At 39.4% G+C, this 11,908-nt stretch overlaps 2 protein-coding genes across 4 annotated transcripts; both read right to left on the bottom strand.

Annotated features, from left to right (window-relative positions):
- Window positions 1–77: 77 nt before the first annotated feature.
- Window positions 78–4,159, bottom strand: mlst8 (MTOR associated protein, LST8 homolog (S. cerevisiae)). Its single transcript, XM_040135251.1, has 9 exons — window positions 4,024–4,159; window positions 3,559–3,814; window positions 3,038–3,089; window positions 2,763–2,925; window positions 2,604–2,679; window positions 2,282–2,434; window positions 2,066–2,190; window positions 1,632–1,795; window positions 78–651 (listed from the first exon to the last, which is right to left on the bottom strand). Exons 2-9 carry the CDS (start codon window positions 3,685–3,687, stop codon window positions 533–535), a joined length of 981 nt encoding a protein of 326 aa, XP_039991185.1. The 5' UTR covers window positions 3,688–3,814; window positions 4,024–4,159; the 3' UTR covers window positions 78–532.
- A 351-nt stretch (window positions 4,160–4,510) lies between these two features.
- On the bottom strand, window positions 4,511–11,054 carry meiob (meiosis specific with OB-fold). 3 transcript variants are annotated; one of them, XM_040135437.1, is made up of 15 exons: window positions 10,942–11,054; window positions 10,697–10,781; window positions 10,239–10,343; window positions 9,933–9,990; window positions 9,606–9,737; window positions 9,308–9,380; window positions 8,940–9,135; window positions 7,546–7,646; window positions 7,264–7,316; window positions 6,981–7,076; window positions 6,683–6,775; window positions 5,583–5,727; window positions 5,286–5,472; window positions 4,922–5,008; window positions 4,511–4,838 (listed from the first exon to the last, which is right to left on the bottom strand). In XM_040135437.1, exons 3-15 carry the CDS (start codon window positions 10,293–10,295, stop codon window positions 4,725–4,727), a joined length of 1,392 nt encoding a protein of 463 aa, XP_039991371.1. In that variant the 5' UTR covers window positions 10,296–10,343; window positions 10,697–10,781; window positions 10,942–11,054; the 3' UTR covers window positions 4,511–4,724. The 3 variants fall into 3 exon arrangements, with proteins under 3 accessions (XP_039991371.1, XP_039991369.1, XP_039991370.1); XM_040135435.1 differs by lacking the exons at window positions 10,697–10,781; window positions 10,942–11,054 and adding an exon at window positions 10,443–10,548; XM_040135436.1 differs by lacking the exons at window positions 10,697–10,781; window positions 10,942–11,054 and adding an exon at window positions 10,443–10,548 and having other exon boundaries at window positions 5,583–5,724.
- Between the last annotated feature and the right edge of the window lie 854 nt (window positions 11,055–11,908).

Below are 11,908 nucleotides of genomic sequence, written 5' to 3'. Positions count from 1 at the left end.
CTACTGCAGTGTAATTATGTGTAACCATTTCTGTTGCAATGTGAGTGTTTCGATCCGCCCAATAAAAGACTGTTGGGTATTTTTGGCCAATTTTTCTTCATTAGAGTGAATAAAAGGAAGGAGACTGACCGAACTCAAAGAGAGTAAGGACTTGTCTTTACTGTGGAGTCATTTTCTGTACACTCAATCATCATTTACTCTCAATGCTTGCTAATCCACATGGAATCATTAAGAGCAGAGCACCTTACAACTTAACTTTTAATGAAGAGTATCAAATGAATTACACATTTCTATAGTTGAATACTTACAGGCATCTGGCAGGATGAACCATTGTTATGTTCAAACACAAGCCTCCGCTTTTTCAAGATGATAATTTCAGTGAAAACGTTTAAATATTCCCATTGATGCCGACAGACATACACCTGGGAATTGAGTCCCATCTTCCAAAGAGTCCTTGTGCCACCCCTGCAGCGACAGTCTGCCACCTAATGTCACTTCATCTCCTTCCTCTTCCTCCTCCTCCTCCTCCTCCTCAGCCCAGCACACTGTCATTGAAGGCCAGACACACCACGGCCTTCTGGTGGCCACTGTATTCCCTCTTGATCTCCCCGGTTTCCACACACCACAGGCGAGCCAGGTTGTCGGAGGACGCTGTGGATATGAAACACACTCTTAAATCCAGCTCAAGGCAGATTTTAATGACTAAGATGTTATCAAAACACTTCCCCTCTCCGTCTCCCACTCCCTCTCTCTCTCTCTCTCTCTAAAAGGCATAAGTAACTTAATCTATAACTTAATATTAAGTCTTATTTATGAAAAAAAATTTGGGGCCAGAGATTTTTCACAGATTTTTACATTTTGTCCAGAGGAAGAATTACTGGATTCTCTATAAAAAAAAAGAAAAAAAAGAAAATAACCCTTGTAATGAACACTATAGAATGGGACCAGGATCAATAAAACTGAAGGTTTTAGTGTTGGTGTAATAAAGTGACTTAACACATACAGTAAATTACTAACTCAAAAAAGTGGATGTGGTATTAAGTTACTCTTTAACTGCAAATACACGCAAATTTATTTCAAATCTTGCCACAAGCTTTTTGTGGTGTGATGATTGAGGAAACAGAGACTTCTTTGTATTCCCTTTAACTGTTCTTTGTTTCCAAACAAATATAGATTAAAAGTTGCAATGTTCTGGTCAATAGCCTGCAAGGTCTAACTTTTAAGGGCAACAACTGCATGACGCCAAAATTAAGTCTGTATTATACTAATGTCTGGGCACTAAACCTTAAAATCTGCTTCACGGCAATTCCTGTGCAAAACACTTGTCCGTCAGTTTGCTCGTTTTATATTTTTATGTTAAAACTGATTTTCAATATTACAAAAATCATAAGCTTGGTATCTCATTTAAAATTTCACCACTTCTAAAAGAATGTTAATATTTTAGAATATTTCAAAACTCTAAAACAACAGGCCATTTATGAAACTGGGGACCCCTGTATTTACACCTGAAGGGAAGTAACACTGCTCTGATTTTAAAATAATTAATGATCTCACTGTGGAATGATTTTGATGCAAGTGTATTGGACATCGCATTGTAGCGATGACCCAATTGCCGGGGCTCATGTACTGACCTGTCACAATATACTGGGAGTCTCCAGAGAAGGCACAGTCCCACATCCAGCCTCTCGACGTCTCTCCAGGATTGTTACTCTTGATGCTCAGTTCAGTCATAAGTGAGAAATTGGACGTTCTCCAGATCTTACAGGTCTGATCCGCTGAGCAGGTGGCCAATAGTCTGGAGATGACGACAAGCACAGAAAGTCAATATCATCAACATCAGAACAGGAAACTACCTTTTTTGTAAAGCAGTCAGTTGCTAATATATCCCAAAATGCAAAGTTCATTTTGCACATAAGATTTTGAGAGCACAACAGCATCGAAGTAAATTATTCAATAGGGCAGACACGGTAAAAATCAACTGAACTCAAGTTTTTGCTAGCTACAGTAACATTACTTGTTATTGGCAGATAAAGTTTTGTAGCGTGTAGAGGAGAGGGGCACTCACGTTGAATCAGGGCTGAACTTGCAGCGGAGGGAGTAGCGTTTGTGTGCAGGGATCTTAGTTTTGGGAATGAGCTGAGTCACTTCATCTCCGATGCCTCCAGCGAGGTTCCACACATAACAGTTTCCCTGTTAAGGAGGTCAAAAAAGGCTGTTTTAGTTGTAGAATATACCTTAACACTCCACAGTACTCGCCCTTGCCAGTCTGTTTGGTACTGACCGAGCTGTTGACCGCTGCCATGTAACTGGCATCTGGGTCAATGTGAACGGAGTTGATTGAGACCTCGGGCTCGGGAATCAGCTGTTCATTGTGGTCAGTCTTCAGATCCCAGATATGAATCACTCCACTCTGGTCTCCAACAATCAGCTCTGCCTGAAAAACATGCCACAATGAAAGGTTACTGACTTTTTCAGGCAGTAAGCAGACACTCTAATTGGCTTACAGTAAAATGAGATTAAAAAGACTTCTATTTTCGAGCAGCAAAATAACAACTAACTAGTATTATGTCACTTTATGAACCACTGTATAGTGAATTTCTCACCTGGTTAGGATGCAGGCAGACACAGTTGATTGGAGCATTGACTTGGAAAATCCTCTGACACTGCAGATTTCTTGACCTATAGGAGGAGCAGGGACAAAAGTTTAGTTTGTTGATTACAAAGTAAATACGATATAGGAAAGTGAGCGTCCCCTGCAGTACCTCAGGTCCCAAATGCGAGCCATGCAGTCCTCTCCTCCTGTGTACATCCAGCGTCCATCTTCATGAAAGCCCACAGAAGTGATATTCTTGCTAACTCCATCGTAGTTGATCACGGGGTTTGGGTTGTTGGAGTTTAGGTCGTACATGCGGATGTGCTGATAACCTAAAAAGTAGAGTGTAAACTTACCAAGAAATATAGCAGCTGTATAATTTTGGAGTCGAAGGATGACATTAATATTAAAACAAGGTAAAGGATAGGAAAATTCTTAACCAACCTGCAGCCGCAATCATACTCCTGTCAGGTGTGACCTCAAGTGAATTTACTTGCTGGAAGCAAATGTTAAGGAAGTGGTTTGTTTAGGTTATTTCTATAACAATTAGCAACAAGCTATGGATATAGTTATAACAATTAACAAGCTATGTTCTGATTTGTGAGCTTGAACAAGTTTCTCTCAAGCAGAAGGACACACTACAGTGATTATGTCTTCTACAAACAAATCCTGGGGCTGCTTCAAACACAATGAACTGCTTAATTGACAGCATCCGTGTTGATTTTACTGAGATATGGGCCAGTAAAAGAACATGTTTAACACAAGTGTACTGGTCCATATGCTCGGTGCCTGACAGTTATTATTTCACTGTCATTGGATCAACTCAAATGACAAAGTCAAATGATCAAATGTCAGCTGAAACTCATTTTCTGTTCTCGCTCCAGCTTGGAGACACACGTCATTTGACTATTACATCGAGAGCTGTGTTTCAGGTTTCACAGCATGTTAGTTAGAATAAAGGATACTGAGTCCTGGTGCTGGACTGTCCTGGTGCAGATCCCGCTGTGGGCCTGCCAGAAGCGGACAGTATGGTCGTATCCAGCTGTAGCCAGAATAACCGGGTCACTGCCGACCGTCCCCTGGTTCACATTCATGCTTGACTAGTGCCGGTTATCACTCAGAGAAAAGAATGTATCGCACTGTATGGAGATGTAGGAGGCAGTCCGATAGCCGCTGTAGTTGTCCTTCTATCGTTGCATGTCAGCTTTAATTATTGTCATGCTGTGGAAATAAAAAAAACTATCTTAAAACGTACAAGCTAACGTTAGCAAAGTAGCCTAGCCCATCGTTGAAGGGCGATGCGATTCAGACATCGGCTAACATTTGTACTACACGCTAACATCTTTTGATTGTGACGTTATTTCACTGTAGGACTTTACTTAAAACAGTTTCGACCTATCAACAGAATAAATCTGAAAAGTTATGATTACCGTTAGTTGTTGGTGTTGACGACAACTCGGTACGTCCCTGTAATGGGTCCCTCAGCAACATACGACGATGGTTTGAGGTGTTCCGTGTTCTTAATCAGTGCTGTGGCGCCATCTACTGACTTGCTTTATCATTGCAAGACAAATGGATGATAGTAAAAGTAAAACGTTGCTTATTTAAATCCTGTTTATCAATACGGACTTGGCACCAACATGGCCAAAGCTCTTATGCTTTAAGTGAAATTACACTTAACTTACAAAACTTTAATTAGAAATTTGTCTTATTTGTGATTATGTTTTTAAATTCTGGTTGTCTATGAAGATTAGCAACCAGATAAACTCTGGTTGCTAATTAAATTTCATTTAATGGAAAAAATAACAGTTGCTTGATGTATTTGACACATTAAATATTGACATATAACTATTTTAAATTTATAGGGATAATTTATTTAACAGTTTTAAAAAATTATTCAAACAAACAGTACATGCTTAAATATATGTATATATTCTTTAAAACAAATAAGTTAAATAAATAAATAAATAAATAATGTAGGGAATGTATCTATCCACAAAACAAAAAGCACATATGTGTAAATGACTATTTCCCTTGTTAACATCTTAATCAGAACAGCATGAAACAGCAGGTAAAGCAGACAGCTATCACTGCAACACGGGATTTCCTGCTTGGCTGGTGTGCACGCTGATCACAGGCACTTCAACAGGGCAGACATGTGCTGTTTCACTTCCCCTGGGTCAGCCAGTGAGCAGGCTACGACCACCCCCCTGATCCCAGTCCTCATCTTAGTGGAAGGGAGGACCTACAACATATTGTGAGAATTCGTCAACGTGTGATTTGTTTTAATGGCTAATGGACACAGCATAGATTCAAAAGCTTCAGTACCTTCACATATATTTTGCATCTCTCCAAAAGAAATTTCCACTTCATTGCAGTTCGCTCGTCATCAGTCAAACTAATGAACCCGTCTGTCTGTAACAGATGAAATGGAAATGCTATTCATCTCAGCTGAAGTACAGATGCAGAACATTTCACCTCCTGGCACAGCTAATATTTCCTGACTTTCCCAACCTGCACAGAATTTGGACCATCTTGAAAACAACTTTGTCGGACACAAACAGAATACATTTCAACATGTACTACTAGTATGCATCTCTCTACTCTTATGTTCCTTAATCCCAGGAACATAGGGGCTACTACATTTAGAAAAAAACGCTGAATAATCGTCTTTCTGTAAAGTGGTACTGACTGTGCAGCCAAGTGTCTTCTCTGCCACTGGACTTCTAAGGGGGCAGGCATGCAGGGTGCCGGTGTGGTCTGTGAAGTCCACCAGCAGGTCAAAGCCTGTGGTGGCTGACAAAGCCTGATCCCTCCCTGGACACAGCTGGTTGGTGCAGCTCTGTGCATCCTCAGTCACCTGGAACTTACACCTGGAGCTGAGACAGAAGAGAAAACAGACTAACCGAGGAATTTTTTTATTGACTGGAATGGCAAACAGATTATTACTTTAATGGTGTATCCACTCTATCCCCTTGTGTGAGCTCACCACCGTTTCCTGATGACTTTTGAAACAGAGGAATCGAGGTCCAGCTTGGAGATGAAGCTATATGTGATGCCAAAGAAAGCCTCAGGAGTCTCCTGGGCCTTCTGCTTCAGCTGGCTCACTGTGTACACATCGAAGATGGAATCTACTGCAGAGACAAAAGCAGCACCACATCCATGTCTGCAGTCCTCTTTATTTGGAAAACAGGCACTGACACAGGCTGCACTTGTCAGTATGTCATCTGATAATTTGATGTTACTTCAGGAAAAATTAAATGACAGGGTGGTGATATACTCTATATCTTTTTCATTGTCAACAAATCCCATGAAAAGACCAACACCAACAACGTGTTATTCCGCTGACTCCCACAAATTAAATGGTTCTCAGCCACGAGCTCCGTTTGGTCCTACTGAAGATGTACATTTTTAAATTGACTAACAACCATATGGTTTCATTAAAAAAAAAAAAAAAAAAAGCTTAGTTATGAACTAAAAAAGCTGGGCAGTGAAGAAATTCAGTTTTTAGCAAACATTAACACAAACATTTGTTGGGGAATATTTTCAGCCGCGGATTTGATGGGGTACCAAGTATTTACAGCAACAGGACAGTGTATGTGGGTTAAACTCAAAATAAACTACAAAATAAAACTACATGCTTTCATTTTCAAGAATTACCATGTTAGCCGGTGCAACAGTGTGGCTCATTGATGTGTTTGTAATAGTTTTTGGACAGTAATGGAGGTCCATGGCACAGAGGAATAAGCTGCGCAAGCCACATAGGCAGTAAGTGTTGTAAGGATTATTCATTGTTAGTTTTGGTCTTTCCATGGGATTTGATGACAGTAAGAGAAATATAAAATATCACAAGACTTATCCTTTCAAAGCACAAAGCACAAAAAAATGATTTCAGCTACATTGGACTCAGTGTGGTCAGATTTCTACATGTACTTTTAACACTTTTACTATTACTGTTACTATTTTACAAGTAACCTTTGTCAAGGAGTGCAATTACAGAACATATTGTGCTGTCTATTAATGCATAATCCAAGAACATATTTAAAAGAGAGAAAGAAAAGAAAAAGTATTGTCTTCACTATAACCCACCAAGCAAATCATCTGGCTTCTCATCTTGATCCAGAGCTCCAGACTCAGACACTTCCTTAGCATAGCTGAACAGCAGGCTGGCCTCCCTGGTGTCTGAGAGCAAATTAAGATTGACTTTGACATGTATCCCTGACTGAAAATATTTTACTTGCAGGAAGATGATATATTTTTCCTACACTGCACGCCACAGCTGGATGGTTGGTTTCGTAACAGTATTTCAGTTTCATTTTTGATTAATAGCACAATTGATGCTTGTATCAGATCCTCTGTTTTTGTAAATATTGGTGTAATATCTTACCAGGGTTGACAGTGATAATGGTTTTCGAGTTAACGGTTGCTGCCATGCCGCTGCGAAAGCTGTCAAAGCTAATCTTTGCATCAGCTATGAAGAGAACTTTGAATGAAGAATAAAAGTTAAAACAACAGTAAGTTATCCTAAACACAAACACACAATCACATCTCAGATATCCACTTCCATGTTTGTCTTTAGTACAGTACGTTAATGGAACATGACAGGCTGGAATAACAGTTAAATAAAGATTCCTTTTGTGGCTGAGAATGAGCAGCAGCCGTTAACCTACCCGTCTCCTTGGGGATCCAAGTTTGCACAAGCTGAATGGCTTCTCTGTCCCAGCTGTGAGTGATACAGAGGTCAGGGAGTTAAGCAGGAGAGAGTAGTGAAAATCAAACACACATGAGGTTCAGCAGGGTTAATCTAAAGCTTCATGTCACCAAAGTAAATTTATGGTAACATAAGAAACACTGCGGTGATCCAAGGGGCCATTAAGATGGAATATGGCACAAATGCAACAAAAGTCATAAATATTTATTATTTCCCAAATTCCTACACGGCCATGACGCACCAGACGAGGGGGAAGGAAGAGACCGAGTCATCAAAGAGCTTCACTTCCAGCCTCTGACCTTTGCGCCCGTCTGAAGTGGTGAACTGCTTTGGCTCTCCAATCTGAAAAAGTAAACAGAATCATCTGGTGTTCCTATCACAATATCTTCCCTTCATGTAAAAAAATGCATAAACATAAAGTGCAGGATCTGGCCTCTTTGTGAACTCTAAGGCACGTCCTTAAATTCATTATGGTAAGTTGGTATGTTCCAGGCAAACAGCAAGCATACCACCATGTAACCACACAGATAAAACAGACACAGTGTAATCTATTAGGCAATTTATAAGAATAAAAGTTAATTTAGAAATCTTTGACAGGTTTGATTTTTAAACTTGTTAATATTTGCTCAGTTTCTACGGTCATTGTCAAAAACGTCCCGAATCTCGCTTATCAGGCTTCCCACTGCGGCCTTGGTGACAGGTTGCATGACTTTTCCACGACCGACGTTCATACTGTTACATCAGACCACTTTTTAAAAAACCTTTCCCTCCTTGTTAATGTTGTTTTCAAGCTCAGGAAACTTAAACAACCTATTTTCCACCATACTCAAGCTAACTTTGGAGAAAAAGACAGCTACAAGACCACTATCTGATGCAGTCAATACATTCTGGTTTATTCTTGTAGAGTGCTCCATTAGAAAAACTTTATGATATTATTTGAATTTAATATGTGGCATATCAATATTCTGCAAATACCCTGGAAAAAAAACTCTCAAAAATGAACAGTATCCCAAAAATTTGATGACTGGTCTGAGCCATGATTGATTCAACAAACACTTATTTTGACTGCACACTGCACCCACAGTCTTAATTTGTCGTCCGATCAAAATCTTCCCTGCAGGATTCAATCTGATGACTCTAAGCTCACGGGGTCTTAAAGGAAACAGCCACCCTAAATAACTACGATGAGGCAGCTATCAGGCATATTTTGCCCATTTATTGCCCAAACATGAACAAAGTAACATGATTTTTATCATTTCCTCCACAGCTGCCATCCTTGTCAATCCCTCTTGATCAAAGTACTGGCACCACTGTTAGATTACAATTAAAACAGTCACAGAGGAAAAGCAGATACCTTTTTTCTTGAGAATGGTATCAGTCTCTTGGCAACTCTTAGCAAGGAAGCAAATAAGTGAATTTCCAGAAATGTTGAACTATTCCTTTAAGATCCTCTTTATTGTTATGCCCAGCTCACTATAGCATTTTTCTCAGACTTCTGAAAAAAACGACTGAAAAAAATAACCCCTAAACTGATATATATAAGCTTGAGGGCCTCTAAAACTGAACTTTGTCCTTTAGTACTATTTAATACTGAAAGACTGTACAGAGTCTTGTACAGACTTTGCCATGCCCTACCAGTTTCACTGCAGCCAGAATATTTATCACTGTGCCGTCCAGCTGCTGACCGTTGGCCACTATGTCTCCCAGAGAGTAGAAATCTCTGGAGTCCTTCACTGGCAGGTGGATTAATGGCAGCAGCCTGTTGATGGTGTCCATGTCAGCACACAGAAACACCTGGGAATGAGCCTCCGTCACCAGCAGCCTGTAGAGGCTGAGAGAGCAGATACAGGCCTCTGAACCAGCGGGTCCTTTGACTCCGTCATCAGACATTACACACCATTACATCATATTTTACACATCATAACATTGTGGTACCCTCATTTCCCTCCAGCTTTCTAAAAGCACCACAGGATGAACATGATTAAGAGGTATGTGTTAATTACCTTGGTGTTGTAGGACAGAATCTGTCCCCTTTCTCTAGGTCTTTGCTGGCAACCAAAGGATTTTCAATAGTGACTGGAAAAAATAGTCAGAAACAATTTTGCGCATAGATTGTTTGCGCAACTGGTGACTCAATTTCTATGAATATGTATTTAACTTTAAAAAAATTATCTTGTTACTGCATTGTTCTTGTGTAGCTTGATTTTTATTCTGCAAGTAAAGAAACACCTCACAGAATGTCAGTTCATCAAAACAAAATGCTAACTTTACTTGTAGGAACTTTAAAAGTAACTTCCTCACCACAGTCTCCAATGCTGAAGCTGCTGGAGAGCCCGTTGATATAGCCATCATTTCCCCAGGCTGCCACATTAATGAAGAAGTCAGGTGAGTCCTTAATGGTGAAGCCAAAAGTGAATCTGTCTGTACCAAAATCTGAAATTCAGGCATACAGGTTCACGTTGCGTTGCAGTTCATTGAAAAAGAGGAAAAGAGAAAAGCTCAGAAAGGGGATGTTTATCTCTCCAGAAGAGGGGGCTGGTGTATAAGACACAAAGGTGCAGTGCTGTTAGAAGAATGTGTCTTTGAAAATAAGGGTTTAGGTGCACTAATATAAAAAAAGATACTAACTTTTTCTGTCAGGAAAGCTTTTTACATCAGTTTTCCCAATGATGATGCCTGCCACTTTCTGAAAAAAACAAACAAACAAACAAAAACAAAAAAATATTACAAGGGTAATGGCAGTCTGTAGACTTGTTTATTTTAACTGTTCACCACAACTCACAAAACAAAGTCAGAAAAACTGTTCCTCCAATGTACCACTACAACTGAAGGAACAAAATCTTGCTGTTAGAAACTGGATTTGTTTTTAAGGGCTGTTGCTAGAAGCGAAAGATATTAAATTTCTGTTACTGGCTGAAAATCATCAGAACTCACGGGATGAGAGAAATTGGGATGCAGCTCAGAGATGGCAATGTAGGTCTGAGCAGCCATTTTGTTGTTCCAGTTCGGTTTAATCCCATTTAGACTCTGCAAAACGAACTAAAACAAGTAAAAATAATGAGAGATAACGTTTGGGTTTTAATTCCAACTGGATGAAAAAATATTAAGCATTTCCCGTTTTCTAACGCTACCTTATACCTGAGACATTAGCTTAAAACGAATAAACAAGTTAGTTGTTGGTCATGTAGCTAACATTAGCTAATAGTGGAACAAGGCTGGTGGGACTTGCTCCTTTTTATCAAACCTCTAACTAACAACATGGAGTGAGTCCTATATGGGATATATTTCAAATATTTATCTTTTATGTTTTCTTATTATGCCTAGTCTGATTAAAACAGCATAATTTCAGGTAATACTCAGACATTTTGTTGTTGTTGTTTTTTTTTTTTTACCTGGGTCTGTTTTCCTCACAGTTTAAAAAGTTTTTCACGGCAAAGCTGTTCGCACTCAACAACATCCGCGGGACTCAAATGCTGCCTTCAAATGCAGTCGGCAATATATGGGAACAAATATAAAAATAATAATAATTTAAAAAAAAAAAAACTTCTAACAAATAAACTAGGTCAAACATAATTAAAATACCAGATAAGTTTGTACAAATACTGTACAAATTTTATTTCTAAAACCAAATATATACCAGGCATTTGAAGGATCAAGGACAGCTCTCCTTTTTTTGTAGCCAACGGTGAAATAAAACTTCCGCCAAAACGGACTTCAGTGAAGTCGCCAGTGTCTTGTTACATCGCAATACAAGATGTGTGCTGCTGTTAAATCCCGGGGTGAGAAATTTATGAGAAGCACATGAAGGAAAACGTGCCTGTGACACTTTTCTCAAGGTTCATCTTAGGGGAGAAAATATTTTGTTGTATTTGGTAAAATTCCCTAGTATGAAAAAGTGTGTTATATGAATTTTTCCTTCATAAAGAACAACTGCAATGTCACCCTGCTACATTTTTAAACACCCAGTTCATTGATTCCTCATTTGTTCTACATATTTGGATTTTACTCTTCACTTCATAACACGCTTTACACAGGGCTGTAACGAGTCCTTGGTCTGTTCACCTAATGTGTGGGAAGAGTTAACGTGATGTTGCCCAGGATAAAATCTACAATTTCAACACACTTTCAGTACAGTAAACATCTATATAGCTGAGCAAACATGCAGTGAAATGGGACCGAACAATACAACTGCTATCACTGACGGAACAACTGACTGGAAACTGTCAGTTATACAGACAGACACACACACAAACACACACACACACAGACACACACACACACACAGACACACATACTTTCACGTTATATTTGTTCGGTGTATGACTAATTTCTTTAAAAAATCTCCACTGTGAAAAGTATCCCTGCACCTCAGACGTTGACATTGTCTTGGTAATCCATCCCAGTCATCATTCACAACAACATGGGATTTACACTCCCATGGCTTTGCTGAGATGAACTTGACAGTTTCCCGGTTTTGTTTTGATAGCACAAAGCTGAATTTGACATGTGATTCTTTCTTATACACCTAAGCAGGAATCAAAAGGTGAAACAGTAAACCCTTATTCAGCTTCACAGCCGTGATCCTCTTCCGCAGTGACTAATCC

Source organism: Xiphias gladius, chromosome 9 (assembly GCF_016859285.1).
Source record: "Xiphias gladius isolate SHS-SW01 ecotype Sanya breed wild chromosome 9, ASM1685928v1, whole genome shotgun sequence".
In the NCBI taxonomy this organism is placed as follows: Eukaryota; Metazoa; Chordata; class Actinopteri; order Istiophoriformes; family Xiphiidae; genus Xiphias; species Xiphias gladius.
The sequence above is the reverse complement of the archived record's forward strand: the minus strand, read 5'-3'. Positions and strand labels throughout refer to the sequence as shown.

Coding starts and splice junctions, on each gene's coding strand:
- mlst8 (XM_040135251.1), bottom strand. CDS start 3,687: ATGAATGTGAACCAGGGGACGGTCGGCAGTGACCCGGTTATTCTGGCT. Junction 3,090..3,558: donor CAGTCCAGCACCAGGACTCA/GTATCCTTTATT, acceptor ATTTGCTTCCAG/CAAGTAAATTCACTTGAGGT. Junction 2,680..2,762: donor GCTCGCATTTGGGACCTGAG/GTACTGCAGGGG, acceptor CTCCTCCTATAG/GTCAAGAAATCTGCAGTGTC.
- meiob (XM_040135435.1), bottom strand. Junction 9,991..10,238: donor ATCCCAATTTCTCTCATCCC/GTGAGTTCTGAT, acceptor TGTTTTTTTCAG/AAAGTGGCAGGCATCATCAT. Junction 5,728..6,682: donor GAAGCCAGATGATTTGCTTG/GTGGGTTATAGT, acceptor TTGTCTCTGCAG/TAGATTCCATCTTCGATGTG.